The following is a 25,439-nucleotide window of genomic DNA, read 5'->3' on the forward strand; positions in this document are numbered from 1 at the left end:
TTAATAATAAAAAGTATGCAAACCCAACACAAACACTCTTTCAAAGATGGGTTTGGAGTGAGTTTGGGTTTCGATTTTTGTATGGAATTTGACAAGTGTTTAGACTTGTGTTTGCCCTTAAACACTATCTTCGAAGGCAAAGACGGTGTTTGCATTTGGTGGAAACATGATATAAGACTGATTATGAAATAGCAAGCAATTCTAACAAATATTTTATTAGTAGTATAGAAGAAATAAGAAACTCTATAGAAAATGTGCAATAAAAAATTCTAATAGAAAATGCACCGTATACTTTCAAGTTTCGCATGACAAATCGGTAAGAACTAAGGAAAATATACACTAAGAGGAAAAACAAATCGGATTATGAAAAAATTAGCCCTAAAATGATATTGGATAATTGGAGTGCTATTGAGGTACCTCTGACAGAATTAGTTAATGAATCACTTACGAGCAGAGTATTCCCCAATAGCTTGAAAGATACAATGAGAGCGCCTGTTGAAAAAGTAAACAAAAGCGTTAAATGTAATGAATTCCGGCCTATAAACACACTCAAAACATTGGAAAAAATTTTAGAAAAAGTTGTTAAAGTGCAATTAGAAGAATATTTCGAAAACAATAATTTGCTTATGAAATACCAATCGGGGTTTAGGAAAAATTACTCATGTGAAAGTACAGTCAACTACGTTGTGAATGAGTGGAAAACAGTAGAAAATAAAAAAATCATGGCTATTTTTCTAGACTTTAAGCGTGCATTTGAAACTATAGACCGATATATTCTTAACTTGAAAAGTACGGTATAAAAGACCTATTTAGATGGAAGAAGTCAAAGAAATAAAATAAATAACGCTGTGTCCGAATATCTATGTGTGAACACACGCGTCCCTCAGGGATCTGTGCTAGGTGCGCTACTGTTCATAATCTTATAACTTTAAACGAGCGATTCTTGTATATTTGTATGTTTGTATAACCGAACGATCTCGGGAACGGCTCAACCGATTTAAAAGAAATTTGGCACAGAGATAATGTATCACCTTCTAAGATTTTCTACCTAGGTGTTGCCACTCAGATTGTTTCACCAGGTTGCCACCTATTCGAAATTAAAAAAAAAAATTGCATGACATATGCCGATATGGGCATCAAACGAAAGGTATTTCACTCTGTACTGTGGTACATGGCTCAACATATATTCAGATGTCCTTTCCCTCAATTCTACTTACGTACCTATATAAATATTTTTTTTAAACTACTCCTTAAAATCTTTTGCATATTTTTTTTTTGCCACCACTGTCCGCAATACAAATAAACACACCTGATTCATATCCCATGGCTTAGTACATAACCAGATGTTTTTCGATAAAAGAAAAGAAGGCAGAACGATATATATCGAAGCTTCCCATATGATTGCTCCGGCCTAAGCTAATATCCACCAAAAAATACTTCCTTCTTTCCTACATCAGCAGCCGACAAGTGAACATTTAATCAGTGAAAAGAAAATATAATAGTTTTAATTAAAAGTGTTCAAAATATAAAGTACAAAGTCTCTTCATAAAAAACATAAAGTCTTCTGTTTTTTTTACAATCACCATACGTTCCAGCCGTAGATACGGATCTCCATTGCAGCTTATAACTTTGGTAGAAAATACCTTTTTTTTATAGTTTTTTGCGTTTATATGCATATACATATGTGCACCTTCATGTGCACAGTGAAATAAAGTGTATTAATAAAGTTTTTTTTTTTTAAATTTCCTAGAGTCGGGTTGCATTCAAAAACAAAGAAAATAAGAGACATTTTCAAATTCGGAAAAACTAAGGAAAACAAGAGTTCCATAAATGTTTACCATGTGTGTAAAACTAAAGACAACTTTTTTTGTTTCTACTTAGCACGTTGCTGAATAATAATATTTTTTTTTGATCCAATGCATGATAACACCTAAAACCTTTAGTTAATTGTGCGAAAGCATATCTTGGATCATAGTTATAGAGTGATGCAGATAATATCATCGAGCGAGGAGGCCTTCGACGCGTCGAGATATGTATAAATATGCAGATTTGGATAAATCTTTGATCCGGCGCAAATCACTATAATGAAGCACCAATGTAAGTGGAATCAATAATAAGTTTAATAAAATTTTTTTTTCATTTTGATAAATTTTTATATTTTGGTATGCACAGGCTGACAAACATATATATGTACGCACATACCTACTCGCATATTCATACAATATTACATACGTATATATGTATGTTGGTTTGGTTAATTTTGTTTTTATTGCTGTTGAGTTTTCTAGTATACCTTTTTTTTAATTCTTCAATGGGCATGTGCTACGTACTTACATATATATATATATAAATAAGTAATTTTCTTTTGCTTTAAATGCGTATACCTACCTGTACATAGGTACATTTATATATATATATATATTTTTCTTAAAAATATAGGTCAAGGTTCCATTGCACTATTTAAAGTTAGGATAGGTCAAGATTTTGCTATGTAGAAACAGTAGGGTGATTCGTTTTGTTTCTAACTGCTTAAGATATTTTTTTAGTATGCTTATATATAAATTTATATTGGGAAATTAAATTTTTATTTACTTTTTTTTATCAAAATGGATTGAAATGTTTTAAATAAATATTGTAATCAATATGGAATCTTAATTTTCGTTACTAATTTGGTCTGATATCTGAGGGGAGGTAGGTAATACAAAAAGGGGCTTTATAACAGCGAAAAAGCCATGGAAGGGCGGATTAAGAGCAGCTGATAACATCGACTATAATGCTGCTTGGTTAAGTGGCTGTGATAATAGCAGTAAGTTGGCTTATAAAGGGGTATAGATTTGGAGAGGTTATTTTCTAGTGCGCAAGTAAATATACTTTTTATCTGCTCAGGTCATATTTTCGCAGTTTGGTTCATTGGGCGTTAAAAAGATCCCACGAAACTGAAGCTCCGGGCATGAGCCAGTGCACACGCCTCGACCAGTGGACATAAAAGAAACTGTGGAATGCGTGAAAGGTACACATATATATGGTCATATGGAGCAGGTAACAACTCCGCATTACAATAGGGACATTTTTTAGTAGGGTTGGGGTAATAGTACTCTACTTACTCATATTCTATTAAAGCTTTAAAGGAGAACATTAAAGTTAATAGTCTTACACATGATTCGACTTAATTTTCTTAATTTCACACACGCTAATAAAATTGAAATGCAATATCAGGGCACCGTGGCAAATTCTAGCAAAATATATTTAAATGCATATTTTTGGCAAATATGAAATGAAGAATTGCAACTTGTCACATATATATAACTTAAAGATATCTCACCATGGTAATTTGCTACCGTTGAAGAAGAACAGTAAGAGTTCTTAGGTCCTCCCTGCTTAGGTTAATGAGTTTGGATGATACTTTTGTTGCCGGAAGTATAAACAGTTTGGCCTGCCTTTGCCCTGGGCAATCAATCCAGTGACGTCTGAATTGTTTAAATGAAATGTATCCAGTATTTACGAGACATAACATAATCTAGCTTATCATTTTGTAATTCTTCATAAATATTTGTAATTTACGGTAATATTATTACTATATAAATAATTCAATCAAAGATCCATAAAGCTACATCACTGCCACTTGATTGAAAAATCTGGCACAGAGTATAGGATAGAGTGAGTGAGAGAGTGCGTTGAATGTAGAGGGAAGTCGTCTGTGTCCTCTTAAACGGAGGCAGCTTTGAAGCACCCAGCGAAGATGATAATGTTCCACCCGCTCTTAACAATAATTGACCCTGGTTGGTACGGCACATTTGTTTATTTTTAGACTTTAATTAAAGCAAAATTTTAATTTTATCAGACAAAGTATTGAGTGCATTTATATTGTGTGATGCATAATTAAAAATAGAAACCTGTTCTTGAAAGATTTGTATACGTGTGTGAAAAATCGAAAAAAGCATTCATCTGTACGGGACACTAGTCAGTCAGTTAAAATAACAAAAAAAAATTAAATGCGTTTATTCGAAAAAAATGTTTGTTTTGGGCACGAAGGAAATTCAGTTTTCAAGTTTCGATTTTCCTTATGCTATATAGCGTAACGTGCTCGGCCTACCACACCGAAAATCCCGGGGAAAGCAACATCAAAAATTTAGAAACAAGTTTTCTCAATAAGAGAACTTTTCCTAAGTGGGCGCTCGTCGACAGTGATTTTGAGTGCATTTCTGCAATGGAAAGTTTCTCGGTGAAAATTCCAAATGTCGTTGTTGGCGTGAAACATGTAGGCCAGTCCTCTAATTTGTAGGAACAATTAAAGGCAGCACGACGTAAATTGAAATAGAAGCTCGGCTTAAACTCTTTTCGAAAATTTAAACATGGAGATTTATTCCAGTTTTCTTATATTCACATATATATTCTAGGTACAGGCTAAGTGTATTTTCAGCTATGAGCATTCTGTATTTTTAAGCTAATTGTTAAAATCCAATACAGCATATTTCTCTCAGTGTAACTCCAGTCATATTGATCACTCTCGCTATTGTTAACTAAACATTTCTTCAGTTCCGAATAAACCACACATTGAATTACAACGTCAATGCTTTTACTCTGCCAACAAATGGTTATGAGCCCAGCACGCTTCCACTGCTGTTTTAATTTGAAGCGAAGTTCGTGGTGCTTAGACAGTGGAGCAACAACACACATGTGTTGTGAGAGACAGCTTTTCACTTCTTTTTCAGCCACCTCCGAAACGGTTTGGTTAGCCGACAAAAACATAGTTGAAGCGGGCGGTCACGGTGATATACGTATAAAGGTTGGCGCAACAACAATAACAGCAGAGAACGTACTTTATATACCGGCGCTCCAGCATAATTTTTTGTCTGTTAGTCGCATTACATCAGGCAAAAGCAAAGTGCAATTCTTTAATTCTGGTGCGGTTATAAGAAACGAAAGTGGATGTGTTTTACTCAAAGCAAATCGAATAAATTACCTCTCCATTTTTGAATAGATAATAAGAATAAATGTAATTCCGTAAAAAACAGAGAAAACTATGTGATGAAATGGCATAATTGGTTTGGTCATTTACACAAAGCAGCTCTGAAAGAGATGTCGAATAAACACATTGTACATGGTCTTAATTTAAGTAAATGCAACAACAGTAATCTATGTAAAACTTGTGCTGAAAGTAAAATATGTGTAAAACCATTGGCGTTGTGCGAGTATAAAGCCGATAAGCTATTAAATATTATTCACAGCGATGTTTGTGGCCCCATGAGTAAAAAACCATTTGGTGGCTACCAATATTTTGTTACTTTTATAGACGACAAGTCGCGATACATACATGTGCGTTTATTAAAGAGTAAAGCGGATGTTTTTGAAGCGTTTAAATCATTTAAAGTGGCTGTAGAGCTCGAAACTGAAAGCACTGATAATGGGCGAGAATAAGTGAACCAAGCCTTTGATAAGTATTTAACTGAGAATGGCATAAAGCGCCAAACCACCGTACCATATACGCCGCAACAAAACGGCGTAGCAGAGCGTGTGAATAGAACCTTGGTGGAAATGGCAAGAAGTATGCTGGTGTATTCGGGATTGGGCGAAGCATTTTGGGCTGAAGCCAACACGACGGCAGCATAGATACGTAATAGGTCAGTGGCAAAAACTTTAGTAGATAAAACACCATTTGAGATATGGTACAAGAGAAGGCCATCAGTGTCATATTTCAGAATCTTCAGTTCACAGGCTATATCCCTAGATAAAACTCAGAAGCACAAATTTCGACCAAAGGGAAAAGAGATGATTTTTGTTGGCTACTCAGATCAGTCCAAAGCGTATCGGTTAGTTGAAAGTAGCACTAAGAAGGTTATCATTAGTAGAGCCGTAGTTTTCCTCGAGCATATGCTGGAATAGTCGTATAACTTGGTAAGCTGTGAGCTTGAGCAACAGCAAAAGCACAACAACAATACGAGGAAAAACAGCCGCATGAAGAACAAAAACCAGAACAAACTACAACTCAAGACAAAATTAGTACAGTGAAGGCAGAAGAAAATTCCATAAATGCGAAAGTTGACTTGCGCGATGATGACGATGATGTGTTTGTAAAAAATGACAACGGAGCTCCGGGAAGGCCTAGATTAGAACGCACGGGTAAACCAGAGCGTCCAAGAAAGCGGTATAATACAGTAGGTGTTCTAATGCAAAAAGACGTCAAAGCAGATACGGTAAGTGAAACGGCATAGATGCTGACCAATGGAGAGCATATATGAATAAGGAGTATAAAGCATTAGTTGCAAATAAAACTTGGTCTCTGGTTGAGCTGCCAGAAGGGCAAAATGCGATTGGATGTCGTTGGGTTTTTAATATAAAAAAATAAAGATGGCGACCTTGAAAGGTTTAAATCTCGGTTAGTGGCAAAGGGGTGTAGCTAGGTGGAAGGTGAACTTTAGCGAGACATTTTCTCCGGTGGTTCGATACGCCAATATCAGATTGATTATTGCTTTGGCAACAGAATACGAGCTGTACCTTGATCAGATGGACGTGTGTTCAGCATATTTAAATGGCGAACTGAGTGAGCCTTTTACATGCAGCAACCAGAGGGTTTTATTAATGAAGAGTTTCCTCAGCATGTGCGCAAGTTACACAAAGCATTGTACGGTTTGAAGCAAAGCGGTCGTGAGTGGAATAAACACCTCGACGGTGTACTTCGCACAATGGGATTTAAGCCAGGTGAGACCGAACCATGTGTATACACTAAGCATGGAACTAAAACCTATAATATCATTGCCATTTACGTTGATGACATATTGTTTGCAAGCTCTTCCAGACAAGAACTCGATGATATAAAAGCACAAATTTCTGAGCATTTTGAGGTGGTAGATGGTGGCCCTTTAAAGCATTTTTTGGACATAGAAGTTGAGTGAGAAGGCACCAAAGAGGCTGTAACTTTGTGTCAACGTCAGTATATTGAATCGTTGCGGAAACAGTACGATATGGAAAGTTGCAGGACAACTTCAACACCATTACCTCCGAATTTCCAAGTACACTGCAAGAGCGCGTCTTGCAGAAAAGCCGATGCTACCAAGTACCAGTCGTTATTGGGTGCTCTCATGTATTTGGCATTATCAAGGAGACCGGATATTTTACACTCGGTAACAAGACTATCTCAGCGCAACGTGGATCCTGATAGTGAACATGAAGCAGCATTTAAACATATTTTACGATATTTGAAGCAGACGGTATCTTATAAGCTGCACTATAAAAAATCTGGTACTTCGAGGGTTTTGTCGATGCTGATTCAGCTGGTGATAACACCGATCGAAAATCCTTCACTGGGTATGCGTTTGTCGCTGCGAGTTGTGTATTTTCGTGGCAATCGCAAAAACAAAATATAGTTGCACTGAGGCCGAATATGTGGGGTTATCTACAGCGGCGAAAGAGGCCGAGTATTTACGTAAACTGCTAAGTGAGACAGGCTTTGCACTATCTGAACCATTGACCATCAACTGTGACAACCAAAGTGCGCAGAATCTTGTTCGGAACCCTACATACCACGCAAGAAGCAAACATATTGATGTTAGATATCACCACATTCGCGGCATGTACAAAGAGAATAAAATAAATTTCAAATTTGTTTGTACTCACAATATGATTGCAGATGTATTAACTAAAAACTTAAAGAGAATCAAACATGAACAATTTGTTAGACAAATGGGTATTTACTAAAACACATTTTATTTTAATAACATTTTTTATAATTAAAAATTATATATTGTATTGAGGAGTCGTGTTAAAATCCAATACAACATATTTCTCTCAGTGTAACTCCAGTTACACATCATATTGATCACTCTCATTATTGTTAACTAAACATTTCTTCAGTTCCGAATAAACCACACATTGAATTACAACGTCATTGCTTTCACTCTGCCAACACTAATTAATATTGTAACGAATTTACTTGCAAATCCTCTTATTTGCCCTTTTGCTAAGTTCGTATCACTAAACTGTTGAATAAATAACTCCAATATTGAATAATGGAAAAATGGCCTTTATTGAAGTACTTCACAATACACTTATACTTTGCAACGATTAGCTTGCTTAATAACCAAACTGATTGATAGCTCAAAGGAAACTTTTTCAAAATAATACTGCTATTGCTCGCTAGATATCGTCTTAATCGAAACTGCTTGACAAATCAAATCAACCTGAATTCCAGCGCCTCTACATCTATCGCCTTTTATACTCTTTGATTTTAACATTCGCATCTTCTAGGCGCTTCCAGAATCTACTAGTCCATTAGCTCTCAAACATCTCAGCTGTAACTACAATTGCACAATTTTATAGTTTTTCTCATTGCATACTTATAGAAGTATCTCAGATATATGCATGTGTTTGCGCATTGACTCTCCGCTGCTCGTATACGTACATGGTACATATGTGTAGACGCAATTATTTATTCGTTTATGTAGATACATAATGATTGAATTATTGATGTGAATGTTTGTAGTTTACAGTCTCTCGCGCACACATAGGCGTATAAGTAAATGCATCTGTGTGTGGCATCTCTCGGCTGCCTTATATATGTGTATACTACACTACATCGTTGATCCGTTTTACAACTTTGTGTGGGCCTTCCCAGAAGCTGGTAAACACAACATTAAGCAAGCAGAATGGCAAAAAGATGATCAGTTATTTAAATATTTTTCTATTTCAAATTTTAAAAGTACAGGGAATTCAATTTTAAAAAATTTACAAATACTATTAATAGAACCTGTCGAAACAGTTACGGACAACGACAAGAAACTTAAACTAATGGAAATTTACCACAATGACCCGATATCAGGAGGTCACTGCGGAAATAAAAAGCTTTACGCAAAAATACGTACAAAATATTATTGTAAAGGTATGACCCGTGATATTGTCAAATACGTCAAAAATTGCAAAAAATGCCTTTTGAATAAAGTCAAGCCAAAAACCAAAGAAAATTTGGTGCTTACACCAACACCCTGCAAACCTTTCGATGTCGTAGTTATAGATACAATAGGACCTTTGCCTGAGTCGAATAATGGGAATAGATTCGCAGTTACCATTATGTGCGACTTAAGCAAATACCTAGTAATCCCTGATAAGACAGCAAAAACAATTAAAAAAAAAAATAAATGTAAGGCGCGATAACCTCCGAAGAGATCTAAGGCCGAGCTTCTCTTCCAATTTGCGTCGTGCTCCTCTTGATGTTTCCCTACAAATTGGCCGGACGGGACCTACATGTTTTATGCCGACTCCGAACGGCATCTGCAAGGCAGATGAGTTTTCACTGGGAGCTTTTCATGGCAGAAATACAATCGGAGCGCTTGCCAGACACTGCCGAGGGGCGACCCCGGTTAGACAAATTTTCTTCTAATTGAAAAATCTTATTTCTAAAATTTTGATGTTGCTTTGCCCGGGAGTTGAACCCAGGGCATACGATGTGATAGGCGGAGCACGCTACCATCACACCACGGTGGCTTCATCCTCATTTATGTCATAATGAAATCAATTAAAACCGATTTAGGAACCGAATATAAAAATGAAATTTTCTCTGAATTAACTAAACTCCTAAAAATCGAACATAATTTTTCTACAGCTTACCATCATGAAACCCTAGGTACAATTGAAAGAAATCATCGGGTGTTTAATGAATATTTACGAGCTTTTCTAAATGATAACTTCCCCGAATGGGACGTTTATTTGAAATATTTTACATTTTTGCATAATACAACTCCTAGTACAGTTTTTGATAATGGATGTACTCCATACGAATTAGTTTTCGGTAGAAATGTTACCTTACCAAATGAAGTTCAAAAGGAACAAATCGATCCAATTTACAATGTTAAAAATTATGCAAAAGAAGTAAAATATAGACTACAAAAAACGCATAAATTAGCAAAAGATTTAATTAATAAACATAAAATTAAAAATAAGGATATACATGATAAGAGGGCGCGTCCGTTAGCAATTAATATAAACGATAAGGTAGTAATACAAAAAGAACCTAGAAATAAACATGGAAGCATTTACCAAGGACCATATATAGTCACAAAAATTGATGGAGTTAATGTCACGGTTTTTGATGAAGTAAATAAATAGGAAAAAACCGTTCACAAAAACCGAATCAATAAGGTAAACTAAAAATTTTTTTCTCATACAAATTTACAAACTAGCTTGTAATTAATTTTAAATTTTCACTGCTCTGTTATTGAAGCATGAAATTTCAAATTAAAATTTATATTAATATACGAAAACAAAAATTTCAATTTGCATGTAAATTAAACCAGATATTAATATGCACGCACTATTTGTAATAAATATATATAATACATTAATTTAGTGCAATAGAAATTAGAAAACAAATTACATGTAAGTAATTGAATTAATGTTAACAAAATTTCATATGTAAAAGAAAAAATTGTTCTCATTGAATGAATGAGAAAAAAAAGGAGGACACCCTAATATCATACATTCATTCAACCAAAACAATTTGAAAGTCATGAGAACAAGAAGAATATGACAAATCTGATCAACTTGTCAGATTCTTCTTTTCCTAAGGAAGTGTGGTATAACCGCACTGCGTTACCCGCCTTTACGTAACAAAACACACCCCTGCGTGCAAGTGGCATCGCCGTCAGCTGTTGCTGAACAGCAATGCCAATTGCACTCAGCAGGACCAATTGACTCAGCAATAAAAATGATGGCCGCTGAGCGTGGGTAAAAACGAACGAACGAATGATTTCGTTTTCACACATTGTAGTGACCGGTCGTGGCTAAAAAGTTAAAGAACAAAAAAGCTAAGCAAATTGAAATTGAAACCAAAGAGTGTTGTATGATATGCTAAAAAACTAAAAGCAAAAAGTTGTAAATGTAAAAACTAATTTAAAAGACAAAGTACAGTGTAGAACTTAAATTAAAATTAGGGATTAACATAACCTAAGTAGAACTGAAGATGTGGAAAGATAATTTGTTTAAATATACTGTGTTTGAAAGAAAACTTGAATAATTGTACTTATTTGGAAAAAACAAAAGAAACCTAAGGAACTGTGTGTGCGGATGTGTACAGTGGGCTGCGTACCCACAAGCGTGAGTATATCCCACACCGAAAATGGTTGGAAATAAAAAGCCGACTTTAAACCAATCTGGTCTTTCCACTTCCACACGATGAGCTTTGTATGCTGGTTTACTCAATAGTGAGGCCGTTTCCTGAGTCAATGCATGTGATACCGTTTCAGCAAATGTCATCTTTGGGTTTGCGTATGTAGCTTGTTTCGTTTCCACGTCCCGTATGCCATTTATGAAACTCTGGATTTTTACCCTTTCAGTGTATTCCACGGGTGCCTTCGCATTTGCAAGATGAGCCCATCTTTCAATATCTGAAACAAACTCCTGCAATGTCTCATTTGCTTTTTGGTAGCGGTTTTGCAACTCAATTTGGAATATCTGTTTTCTATGCTCGCTTCCATAACGTCGTTCTACAGCAGCCCTCAATGCTTCACAATTGTTCCGCTCTCCTTCGGGAATCGTCTGTAGGATTTCCGCTGCTGGCCCCTTTAATGCCACGAACAGTGCAGCAACTTTATCTTCCGCATTACAGTTGTTCACTGCTGCGGTCTTCTCAAACTGTAGCTTAAAGACCTGGAAAGGAACAGAACCGTCAAATGATGGTGTTTTTACCTTTGGATTGCTTGCTGAAACAGCTGGGCGGTTTAGTTGTAACTGCTCCATACGACCTTTTAACGCTTTTATTTCGGCATCAATTTTGTCCTCGAGTTGTAAAATTTTTGCATCCTGCTCTTCCAGTTTCACAAAGAGCTGCGATGATACCTGTTCCGAAATTCGTGCCGACATTTCAGATATACGTGCCTCTTGCGCTTCCAGTTGAGATGCCAAATATGTCTTCTGTTCTTCCAATTGTGATGTTATACGGGTTTCCTGCGATTCCAGTTGGGATACCATATACGTCTTCTGGCCTTCCAGTTGTGAAGAAATTTGTGTTTCCTGTGCTTCAATCTTCGATGTTATGCGTGTCTCCTGCGCTTCCAGTTGTGATGACATATTTGTGGATATTTGTGATGACATTTCTGTTATACGTGCCTCTTGCGCTTCCAGTTGGGATGCCAATTGCGACGACATTGATGCTACTGTCGATGTTTGTGCAGATATTGCAGCCAATATCATGTTCAAGTCTGTGCTCGTAACTGTCTGCGATGTTTCGTTTTCTCTTCAATTTTGGTTGTTGTTTCGTCCCCATTAGGATAAAAGACAAACTCGTCCACATCAATTCCTTGCGACTCCATTACCTCTCGTAGCAGTGCTTGAAGTTCGATCTTATTGCCGGTTGTATTTAATCCACGGTTCTCCAACTCCTTTTTCAGTTGCTGGATCTTCAATTCACAGAACTTTGCCATGTCCAAGTTGTATTCCCAATCTTCGGAATGTATTCAACAATTCCTCTTCTGACACCATTGTAACGAATTTACTTGCAAATCCTCTTATTTGCCCTTTTGCTAAGTTCGTATCACTAAACTGTTGAATAAATAACTCCAATATTGAATAATGGAAAAATGGCCTTTATTGAAGTACTTCACAATACACTTATACTTTGCAACGATTAGCTTGCTTAATAACCAAACTGATTGATAGCCCAAATGAAACTCTTTCAAAATAATACTGCTATTGCTCGCTAGATATCGTCTTAATCGAAACTGCTTGACAACTCAAATCAAACTGAATTCCAGCGCCTCTACATCTGTCGCCTTTTATACTCTTTGATTTTAACATTCGCATCTTCTAGGCGCTTCCAGAATCTACTAGTCCATTAGATCTCAAACATCTCAGCTGTAACTACAATTGCACAATTTTATAGTTTTTCTCATTGCATACTTATAGGAGTATCTCAGATATCTGCATGTGTTTGCGCATTGACTCTCCGCTGCTCGTATACGTACATAGTACATATGTGTAGACGCAATTATTTATTCGTTTATGTAGATACATAATGATTGAATTATTGATGTGAATGTTTGTACTTTACAGTCTCTCGCGCACACATAGGCGTATAAGTAAATGCATCTGTGTGTGACATCTCTCAGCTGCCTTATATATGTGTATACATGATTTGATTATTGACGTAAATATCGCTTAGCATGACCTTAGCATCGCCTTAGCGATGGTATAGCTTAGTGATGCTAATATCCGTGACAATATAAAGAAATTTAAGTTAAACGGTTTTATTGAAAACAATACTTACATGTAGTAATAATAATACTAAAAGCTAGAAAATAATTAGGTAGGTCCTAGGTACTAGTCATCACACTCCTCATCAATCTAGGGCGTTGGTCAGACAATTAAATAAAAGCGTTGGGCGCGTGAAATTTCTAAAAATGTAAGGCGTAGCATAACCTTATTAAGGTTCAGTTGGTCTTATATAAACTATTAATAGAAATTTGACGCGTCCAACGCTTTTATTTAATTGTCTGATCAACGCCCTAGATTGATGAGGAGTGTGATGACTAGTACCTAGGACCTTACTTAATTGGCGCTTAACCGTCTAAACGGTTATGGCCTTCCAACAAGGCGCGCCAGTCGCTCCTTCGCTTCGCCAACCGCCGCCAATTGGTCACACCAAGGGAGTTTAATTCGTTTTCCACCTGGTCCTTTCAACGGAGTGGGGGCCGCCCTCTACTTCCATAGGCGGGTTCCGATAGAAACACTTTCTTGGCCGTAGCATCATCTTTCATTCACATAACATGGCCTAGCCAGCGCAACCGCTGCGTTTTAATTCGCTGGACTATGTTGATGTCTGCGTACAGCTCATCACTAAATCTTCTTCGATACTCGCCATCGCCAACGCGTAGAGGTCCATAAATCTTTCGAAGAACTTTTCTCTCGAACACTCCCAAAGCCGTTTCATCTGCTGTTGTCTTGGTCCATGCTTCTGCCCCATATAGCAGGACGGGTACGATAAGTGAATTTTAGAGTATGATTTTCGTTCGCCGAGAGAGGACTTTACTTTTCAATTGCCTACCTAGTCCAAAGTAGCATTTATTGGCAAGATTGATTCTTCAGTGGATTTCAGTGCTGATGTTGTTGCTAGTGTTGATACTGGTTCCCAAATAAACGAAGTCTTTTACTATTTCGAAATTATGGCTGCCAACAGTAGCGTGGTTGCCAAGGCGCATATGCGCTGACTCTTTGCTGGATGACAGCAGGTACTTCGTTTTGTCCTCATTCACCATCAAACCCATCTTTACCGCTTCTTTTTCCAGTTTGGAGTAAGCAGAGCTAACAGCGCGGGTGTTTAGGCCGATGATATCAATGTCATCAGCATATGCCAGTAATTGCACGCTTTTATAGTATATTGTTCCAGTGCAGTTAAGTTCTGCAGCTAGTATAATTTTCTCCAGCATCAAATTAAAGAAATCGGACTCGGGGGTCACCCTGTCTGAAACCTCGTTTAGTTTCGAACGGCTCGGAGAGGTCCTTCCCAATTCTGACTGAGCTGATGGTGTTGCTCAACGTCATTTTGTACAGCCGTATAAGTTTTGCTGGGAAACCAAATTCAGACATAGCGGCATATAGGCAGCTCCTTTCCGTGCAGTCGAAGGCGGCTTTAAAGTCGACGAAGAGGTGATGTGTGTCGATTCTTTTTTCACGGGTTTTTTCCAAGATTTGGCGCATTGTGAAAATCTGGTCGATGGTAGATTTACCAGGTCTGAAGCCGCACTGATAAGGTCCAATCAGCCGATTCACGGTGGGCTTCAATCTTACGCACAATACACTTGAAAGGACCTTATATGCGATATTGAGAAGGCTGATTCCACGATAGTTGGTGCATTTTGCAGTATCCCCCTTCTTGTGGACTGGGCAAAGAACACTTAGATTCCAACCGTCGGGCATGCACTCTTCTGCAAATATTTTGCTAAGAAGCTGCTGCATGCGCCTTACCAACTCCTCGCGGCCGTACTTGAATAGCTCCGCAGGCAATCCATCAGCGCCCACGGCCTTGTTGTTTTTCAATCTGATTATTGCTATTCTAACTTCGTCATAATCGGGCGGGGGACATATATTCTATCATCATCGATTGCGGGATCGGGTTCTTCATCTCTGTGCGCTAAATTGCTGCCTCCATTTAGGAGAATAGAGAAGTGTTCCCTCCATAATCTAAGTACTCTCTGGACATCAGTTACAAGGTCGCCATTTTCGTTCCTACAGGAGTTTGCCCCGGTCTTAAAACCTTCCGTCTGTCGCCGTATTTTTTGGTAAAATTTTCGGGCGATATTCCTGGTGGCTAGCAGCTCAAGCTCCTCGCACTCACGCCTTTCTGCTTCTGCTTTTTTCTTCCTGAAAAGGCGTCTCGCTTCCTTTTTCAACTCACGATAGCGTTCACACACTCCTCTTGTCGCGCTCGCTTTTAACGTAGCCCTGTAGGCAGCGTCTTTTCTTTCAGTTGCAACGCGGCGTTCTTCATCGTACCAGTTGTTTTTTGGTGGTCGCCGGTAACCAATTTTTTCCTCGTCGGCAGTACGAAGTGCTTTGGAAATATGCTCCCATTGCTCCTGTATTCCTTCAGGATGAGTTGTGCTCTCAGAGAGCAGGTGTGAGAGTCGTGTTGCGAAATCATTGGCAGTCTGTTGTGATTTAAGCTTTTCGACGTCTAGCTTCCCTTGTGTTTTTTGTTCCTTGGTTTTAGCCGCGTTGAGGCGGGTGCGTATTTTGGCTGCAAAGAGATAATGGTCCGAGTCGATGTTAGGTCCTCGGATCGTGCGCACATCTAAAACACTGGAGGCATGCCGTCCGTCTATCACAACGTGATCGATCTGATTGCGAGTATTTCGATCAGGAGACAGCCATGTAGCTTGATGTATCTTTTTATGCATGAACCTCGTGCTGAATATGACCATGTTTCGAGCACCGGCAAAGTCAAGATGACAGAAATACACGATCTTGTAAGACAACGAACGAAGATTATGAGTGACATGATGAAAGCCAGGTACGATAAAGCAATTAATTCAGAAGGTTTTCAGGAAGGAGATTTGGTGCTGTTATACAACCCACAACGAAAAAAGGTTTGTCCCCGAAATTGCAATTGGGAAGGCCCATACAAAGTTGTAAAACGGATCCACGATGTAGTTTACCGTATACAAATCATTTACAAACCAGGAACCAAAATGAGAGTGTTTCATTTGGAAAGGCTGGCAGCGTTTAGATCAGGAAATTTGTCTGATCGGGACGATCCGACTTAGGTGGAGAGCAGTGTGGCGAATTTTCACATCACTAAATAAATGCACAATAACAAAAACATTAAAGCTACATAAACACATTAATCATCATTTACCCACATACATACAAGGCAACGAAGGGATAACTCACACACAGATGTAGTCATCAGCCGAAGTAGGAAGGCGGGACCACGCCACATTTTAAAAATTTTTTTAAATTTATTTAGGAGCTGCTATCGTAATACCCACATGGAATTGTTTTATGATAGCTGCATCATTTACTGAATAATCACGTTTTTATGCTTTCCAAAATTGTATATATGATATAACAAGTGGGTGTTGTTATCGTCAGACTTTGCTCATTTTAAATAACGATGTAATAATTATCTCAAAATTTACTCAAGTTATCGTAATAACAGACGAATGATATGGCTTAGTGAATTCCTTTTTTCACTCTTATTATTTTGATATGTACATAAATACAAGCCTTAGGCCCGCATTATGTATGTTACCGTGAATGTTTGCGTCACAGTCACGCACATTCACATTTACTCAGAAGTTCGTATTTTATAACTTCTTACGTATTCGCGTTTGTCCTCTTACGTATTCGTATTCACTGCGACTGTCAAACCCATTACGTACCCAGTATAGTCACTTATTACTTTTGTTATTTCGGAAACTTTGCAGTGCAATTTTTTCGGAATAACATCGTTTCAATTAGCTGGCAATATTGCAGTGAACCCTGACAATTGTAAATTAATGAAACTAGTGCTAGAAGATTTCAATATTATTGAATATTAATGTTTTTAAGTTTAATGTTTTAAGAATGCTAGGGTGTCGGTTTCCGGCAAATCAGCAAAGCTGTTTACCTTTTCGATATGCTCTTTTATATTGAGCTCTTTTATATAAACTATTTAATATGGAACATTCCGTGGCATTCCGAGGGCAGTGTTTTGGCAGGCTTGCAGCCTTTTCGAGTGTGTGTTCTTAAATTAAACTGGCTATGCGTAGCACATAAGCGGTTGGCCTTTGTATATTGTTAGCAATGTCTCTTTACCCAAGAGCTGCCGGCAAGCGATTTGAGGATTTTGTTGCGCCTTGAAGCTCATACCACTATGGCCGTATGGGCTGCGCTCAAGCTTCCCTAGACACACGCTCCTTGCATTTGTTAGCGCTACACTGTTTTTAACGTTAAACTGTTCTTTTCCATAATATAAAAGCTGAAATTTTTTACGACAAACAAAATTTCAAAATTTTTTTTCAAGATTTTGTGATCGAATTTTATTATCAGCCCAATTCTAAACGAAAATTCCGTGCGAGTTTTTTCCCTTCTCCCAATCCTCGTATTCTAAATAAAAATTCCTTGTGAGTTTTTTCACTTCTCCCTTTCCTCCTATTCTGAACAATGTTCTAAAAAGCGGAAACCGGTTATGGGAGAAAAGTAGGTATTATGAATGTGAGGGAGAGGGAGATTTCTCTACCATTTCATAGGAGTTTTTTCACTAGTTAAATTAAAGGGAATGCATCAAAATAGTTAAAGGAAATTGGTTCTTTTAAGAAAGAACACTTATTTGTACAAACTTGTTCTAACATATGTATTTACATTCTACCCCAATATTCTCACTGTTAATACAACAACAACAACAACCACGATATTTATTTTAAGTCGAAAAGTATATCATAAGCAACGGTAGAGCTCTTGGTATACATATTTGATGCAGCCATCCAGAAATAGTGCAAGGATTTTTTAATAAGGCTTAAATAGATTTTGGCATATGAAGAAGTAGGAATTCAACTCAACTTGGCCGCCAGAAAATTGCTTTGCTGAACGTAAGCAGGCAACTCCGGCAGATTTGTGTTATGCGGCCGTCTTCTTCTTATGTTCCGCTGTTGATGTTGCTGTGGAACCAATTCATTACTAATTTCAGTGAATATCACATGAAATGCAATTAATACTGTGCATTGTTTATATTTTATTTCTTAATTTCCAACAAATTTGCAACAATAATTAAACTTTTCAATCTTTTAAACAAAATAAGAAATGTGCAACGAAATTTCAATTGACAAAACAGCTGACTTCGAAAATTCGAAATTCCTGTTCTCCAATTATTGTTCTCCCTAGGAGAACAGAATTGGAGGAATTCTTCCGCGGGAATAAAAAAATCCGCGAGAATATTTAGAATTGGTCTGTATAAAATTGCTTCAATGTGCACCACCCAATAGATGCGACCACTCATAAATTGTCATCAATATCCTCTAACGGGAGTCCTAGGAAACTTGCAGTTTCAACAGGGGTGGACCAGAGTGAGGAGTGACGTTGGTTCCACATTGCAATTAAAGATATGGTTGGTGTCATGTGGGTACACATTGCAAGCAGGACATACATTATGTATGTTGGGGTTGATTCTGGATAGGTAAGAGGTTAACCTGTTACAATATCCAGATCGAAGTTGAGCTAGAATGACGTCCGTCTCCCTAGGGAGTGTGCTTTCCCCTTCTGCGAGTACAAGGGATATATCTTTTAGAACTGGGTTCGCCGGGAAATTTCTGGCATAGATGTCCGACGCTTTTTTGAAGATATAACTGAGGACCAGTTTTTTTTTTCTTAATACGGATGTGTTCTCAGGTGTTGTATTTCCTCATAATGCTTGCGGAGATGACTTCTTAAGCACCTGGGAGGAAAGGCCTCTTCAATCAGATGACTGTTGGGATGCCCAGGTTTCTGGGTATTCAACAGAAACTTTTTGTTCAGCATTTCATTTCTTTCCCTAATGGGGAGTACTCTCGCTTCACTGTGAAGGTGGTGTTCGATGGACATAAGAAGACAGCCCGTAGCGGTTATGAGGGCAGTCTTATGACAGGTCTGTAGTTTTTTACAATGAGTATCCGTTAGGCTTGGCGTCCATATCTGGGAGTCCCCAGCGGGTTAGGGGGTTGAAAATATACCCGCGGTAGGTATGCCTGTCGTAAGAGGCGACTAAAATACCAAATTGATTCAAGGGGTTGTGCAGCGCAACCCTCGGATCTGCATCCGGCAAAGGACCATCAATATCGATAACACTCCCCAAGGCCTTATCGGGGACGTGTAGCATGCAAGCCACGGCCAATTGCTTTGTAAATGGTAATGGGCGTTTCTTTATCTTCACCCCAAATGCTGCCGGCAAGAAATTTGCGAACTTTGTTACGGCTCTGAATTTTTGGTGCTCGCGAAAATGCAGATCCTGATCAAATCTCACACACAGTATTTTCGGGTGTAAGACAGTCAGTAGCGTAATGTCATCGACGTGGATGTCCAATATGGTCGACATTTGCAGTGTCCATGTTGTAAATAAAGTCGCCGATGATTTGGTCGGTCACAATGTCAGGTTTTGCGAGGCAAAAAAACTGGAGAGATCAGGGAGATAGTTATTTATTTTATTACCTAGCTCAGCAACGGACGGACCGGGACCTGTAGTCATTATCGTGCAGTCATCGGCGTAGGATACAATAGGACACCACCCTGTGGTACCCCTTGTTTAATTCTTCTGGGCTTTGATGTTGCGTTCCTTAATTGCACCGATGCTTACCGACCATACAGATAATTTGCGATACACCTTTTGAGGCTCGAAATAATTCACTACGTTGTTCGAGAATCAGCGGAATCACCGATTTATAAGAAAATTAAAAAAAAAGTAGCACGGAGGTATAGTTATTAAAAAATCCACAATAAAATTATTATTTTGATTTTCCTATTACTCAGAATTAGTTTTTGAAATCAAACTAAGATCGTGACGAAAGATAGTGACAAAACTATAGCATAATTATTAGTTATAATCAGTGACTCATTTTAATAGGTATTTTTTTTTTGTTGAGTCGAAAACGTCCGGTTAAAAACTTTTCAAAATCATACATCCTTTCAAAATAAATCCACGAAAAAAAATAATAAAATCCGGACGTTTATTTTATAAGTCCGAAAATAAAAGTTAAGTCCGGACTTTTATTTTTTAAGACCAGAAAAAAAGTACGGCCCCACAACTAAGGTACGGTTCATCCAAATAAAACGAATTTTTTATCAATCCATTCTCGTAAATATCTGGATTTAAAACCTGTAAGGAGACTTTAAAATTATTGCTACTAACATATCGAAAAACCATAACCAACTGTTGTTGTTGCTGTTATTATTGTAGCGATAAAGAAACTCCCCGAAGGTTTCGGGGAGTGTTATCGATGTTGATATGGCGATAGTCCTTTGCCTGATATAGAACCGGTACGTTCCGGTAACAAGCACCATTAAGGTACAAGCCCGACCATATCGGGAACGACTTAATATGACCACATTGAACCTTCTAGGCCATACTGTAATGTATGAAAACAAATTGTTTCATTTGGATGAGCCGCTCCATAGTTATAAGGCCAGACTTTTATTCTGTCTTTAAAAAATAAAAGTCCGAACTTAACTTTTATTTTCGGACTTATAAAATAAAAGTCCGGTTTTAATAATTTCTTTAGGACTAAAAATGTAAAATCCCGAAGTAATTTTTTCTGAAGGACTTTTATTACAAAAGGAATAACAGTTTGTGTCCCTGGCTATAATTTTTATAGGTTTCTCTTTTTTTTATTCCTGTAACATTTGAAGAAATATGCATCCACATTGGACGAAGCTCTAAATATAACCTTTACCGGCTGTCTACGGAAAATTTCAATCTTTTTTTCACGAAATGTTAAGATTCTAAATTTTTGGTCAAAAACCATAAAAAACGACAGAAAAAAAACGAAGTGAATGAAGCAAACGCGACCCAGAAGCAAGTGAATATTTTGACAGCCAAAATGAGTGTTCGTGACACTTTCCGTCGCTATATAATACGAAACAACGTAATACTATTTTCACACATACGGCTTATTGAATAATAAAAGCAGTTTTCTACATTAAGACGCTTATTGAGCTCAATCTTCCCTACAAAATTCGAATCTATAATTATTTCATTAGTAGCTAATCGAATGCCTAATGAAGTCGAAAGCACAATGCAACTCTGTTGGCCGCGTTCCGCTTCTTAGTTTTTGGTGTGTTCAGTGCTTAAAAATGTCATTTGTCAAAGTAAATGTCATTGTCTGCATGACGAAACGATACAAGGTGGCCGCATCGAACAGCTGATTATAACCTTTTTTATTTGATTTGATACATCAACTACCGGCGCAGTACGATTTTGACATTTGTCCATCGAATTTACAAGTACATGGAATTTTTTTTGTTTGCAGGTATGTCACCATGCTGCCACCTTGTATCGTTCCGCCATGATTGTCTGTCATATAGCATTGTCATTTTATTCGCTTGACATTTAATCCTTCTTACTAATCGAGCAGTTACTTCTGTGTGAAAGCAAAAAATTTACGATTTCATTAGAAGGTGAAATGAGATCATTAAGTTTCTGTGTGAAAACAGTATAAGACAATCACCTACAGTTACCGATAGTCACTGAAGTGAGTGATACGGCATTGGTAGGTATGCCTGTCGTAAGAGGCGACTAAATACAAGATTCAAGGGGCTGTGTAGCGCAACCCTTCAGGTTGCCAGCGCAATATATAGCTTCTCCAAACCCAATTGTCAACCTCACCTATCCGTGGCGAAGCCATTTTCACTAACAGACGAGGCTCTGGCGACCCTAAGCTCCTCATGGAACTTGTGGTTGGGGAGGGAGGGGATGGCCTGAAGGTTTAATGTGGCCACATAAATCGTTCTCGAGATGGTCTGGCTAGCACCTTAATGGTGCTGTGGTACCGGAGCGTACCGGATCTGTATCCGGCAAAGGACCATCACATCGATAACACTCCCCAAAGCCTTCGGGAAGCAACCTTATCGCTACAACAACAACAACAACAACATACGGATTTGGTTTCCCTTGGGTGAAAGTGACTCCTCGCGTCGTGTTGCTTTATACATAATAAGCCGTTAATTTAACTCTATTAGTTTATGCCGTTGCGGCCGCTGTGGTAGTAGCGTGCTCCGCCTATCACACCGGAGATCCTGGGCTCAAGTCCCGGGCAAAGAAACATCAATAATTTAGAAACAAACTTTTTCGACTAGAAAAAAGTTTTTGTAACCGGGGTCGCCCCTCGGCAGGGATTTGGCAAACACTCCGAGTGTATTTCTGCCATGAAGACCTTCTCGATGAAAACTCATCTACCCTACAGTTACCGTTTGGAGTCGGCGTGAAACATGTAGGTCCCATTCCGCCAATTTATAAGAAAAATTAAAAGGAGCACGACGCAAATTGGAAGAGAAGCTCGGCTTAAGTTCTCTTTAGAGGCATATCGCGCTATGCATTTATTTTAGTTTATGCCGTTACAAGATACCGTTATTCGGACAAAATTAATAATAACTTGTGAGCTTTGTTCAGCTGAGTATACGAAGTTCTAGGATTTAATTATTCAATCATGCGAATGCCACCTTTTAATGGAAAAAAAGTGCAAATTTCGTATGATGCGTCTATGTTTAATACTGTCATTAAATTTACCTTCTGGCGTCTGAGTTGACTCAAAGTGGCCGTTTATAAATTGTCCTGTGTTGTTAATACCCGGTAGTGGTGGGGCTGGTCGATTGAAGGGGTTTTGTCTGCGGGGTGGTGGCCTGGGCACTGACACGCTTGGTAATGCAGCAGATCCTGTAAGCATTTCTAAAAAATATAATAGAAGTGTTAATACCAACGCCAAAAGCAAATATATCTTGCACTTAGTCTTATTCTGTTTGTCGAAATTAGTGTAACAGTGTTGACAGACATGGTGGTTTGTGGAACTAAAACAGACTGGCGGCCAAAATATTTATTTCGAAATCAAAAAATATAACATACTTGATATTTTTTAATTTCACTCCTTTTCAATAATTTACACCAAAAGAAAAAAGCTGGTTAAATCCGTCGATTCGCGAGTGAATTCAACCCATGAAGGGGGGCATATTTGTATTTAGCAGCGGGGTGCACCGGGCAATACCTGGCGTAGTGGTCCGATTCCTTTTTATGGATGTTTCTGAGGGCCTGTCATGGTCCTTTTTTACAAACGGCTGAATTCTTAATTACCGGATTTCTTCATAGTGCTTACGGAGATGACTTCTTAAGTTCTTTAGAGGTGGGGCCTTTAAATCAGGTGTCTGTTGGGACGCCCAGATTTCAGGGCATTTTATTTCTCCCCTTTATTAGTATTCTCTCACTGTGCATGTGATGTCCTGGTGACATAAAAAGACATCCCGTGGCAGTTCTAAGCGCGGTGTTTTAACAGGCCTGTAGTTTCCTCCAGTGTGTTTCTTTTATGCTTGGCGACCATATTGGGGACGCGTATCATACCATCTTGAGGTACCCCTTGTTTAATTCTTCTGGGTTTAGATGCTACGTTCCTGAACTGCACCGATGCCTGCCGACCACACAGATAACTTGCAGTCCACCTTTATGAGACTTGGAGGAGGGGTGGCCCCTCACAAGGCTTGCAAGAACGTGCCGTGTATGACTGTATCAAAGGCCTCTGATAAGTCTAGCGCTACGATCACTGTTTTGTGGTGCGTTCTTGATTCAGTCCAAAATTATCTGTTTGTTGATGGCGTTTAGTGCAGTGGTGATTCTGCGAAATTTTCAGAAACCATGCTGATGATTGCCAAGCCGTAGGTTTGCGGTAAAATAAGGAATAAGGACGGCTTCAAGTGTCTTGGCTGCTGGCGATAGGGGGGATATTGGCCGATAGGAGCCTGTTAGGTTACCTGGTTTTCCAGTATTTAGTAACGGTACTACACTCGCCATTTTCCATGACGAAAGTGGACAGAGACAGATTGAAGTCGACTGATATTTTAATCCTTCATGGCCGTCCGAGCCTAGTGCTTTGCATGTTGTTGTTGTAGTGCAAACGTCGGCAAAATGAAAATGCAGATGTGTTAGTAAGAGCGCGATGATCGCGCACATCACTTGATGCATCGTTTTGTGTTGTTCGTTCGCTTATTAGTTAGCAAGCAACAAGACAAAATCGTTTGTTATTATTTTTTCAATTTTGCCGCTTCCACTCAGTAAAATAATGGTTTATCCTAAGATAACGTTTCTTGCAGAATAAACACCCCCTAATACATATTTTTTTTTACAAAATATGTACTCCTAATATACATATGGACAACATTGCAAGCGAGGCACCCAATCGATTTTACTGCGTCAAATGCTCAGCCACTACTAAACGAAAGAGAATAAGAATACGTGTGAGTTGAGTGCGAACAATTGTTTCACTGTTTGCCGACGTCTGTTATAGTGATAAGGACTCTCCCGAAAGGAATTGTTATAGATGTTGATGGTACTTTGCGGGATATACATAGAGCTGGTACGTTCCAGCAACAAACACCATTAAGGTACTAGCCCGACCGTCTCGGTAACGATTAAATATGACCACCGCTTCCCGAGGCAGCCGGTTTTATGTACCGGAGCGACTCGGGATTTTTCTCAGTCAAGGGCTGCCATTTCAGTGTAACCCCATTTAATATGTTGCGTCCCTCCCACAAATATTCACCCTAACAGCAGATCCTTGCAGCGGGTCTGCGCCATATTCTCCTGCTCTGGGAAGGCATTGAACCCAATCCCGGACTTGTACCTGATCCCGATCCAGAGAAATGGGTTTGCTGCGCTTGCCGGAGAATAATCTTTTTAGGACGGTTACACTCTTGCCAGTGTTCACATGTAAGGGATGGTTGGACCAGACGGGATGTTCTGGGCTAGACCCCAAAACCCGACGTCCTCGTAACTTTTACAAATCGTTTATGGCTCCTTGCTGTTCACGCCCAAGGGCGTCCCGTAGTCTGCGCCTTAGCGCTCCCCACTACCCTCCAACAGCCCGCTGCTCAGCAAGCCACAACAAGTACCCGCTGCTGCTCGCGCCCCATGTCGCCACCAGCTCATACGGCCGCTCGTACTCATAACTACAATATCCGTAGTAGAGTCGGTTGCAATACCGAGCATCTGCCTCTGCCGTCTTCTTCTGCCCTCTCACTCTTAGTACCTACCACCTTTTGCACCGTTTGCCAGTACAGAATATATATGTTCGCGACATTTGCCCAATGCAGATCCTGCCTTTGACGATGCCACTTTCCTAGATGTTATGGTCTCAGCGGCGGCAACACCCCGACGGGTTTCAACGCGCCATGCTGCCAGGCCGCAAACAGACGGCAGGAGCGATATGCCGGCGGACGACGTTCTGCGCGATAAACGAAGACGCTCCCAC

At 38.8% G+C, this 25,439-nt stretch overlaps 1 protein-coding gene across 4 annotated transcripts in view; it reads right to left on the bottom strand.

Annotated features, from left to right (window-relative positions):
- Window positions 1–25,439, bottom strand: part of IPIP (Inositol phosphatase interacting protein) — a 245,389-nt gene that overhangs the window by 144,466 nt on the left and 75,484 nt on the right. For 2 of the 4 annotated variants that reach the window (XM_067765975.1, XM_067765976.1), the window contains exon 3: window positions 22,715–22,873. The exons of 1 other annotated variant lie outside the window; for it this stretch is intronic. In XM_067765975.1, the coding sequence (XP_067622076.1) occupies window positions 22,715–22,873 (159 nt within the window). Of the gene's footprint in view, window positions 1–22,535; window positions 22,648–22,714; window positions 22,874–25,439 lie in introns of those variants that run through there. One more of the 4 variants, XM_067765978.1, reaches the window with a different exon arrangement.

This window comes from Eurosta solidaginis, chromosome 2 (genome assembly GCF_040869045.1).
Source record: "Eurosta solidaginis isolate ZX-2024a chromosome 2, ASM4086904v1, whole genome shotgun sequence".
In the NCBI taxonomy this organism is placed as follows: Eukaryota; Metazoa; Arthropoda; class Insecta; order Diptera; family Tephritidae; genus Eurosta; species Eurosta solidaginis.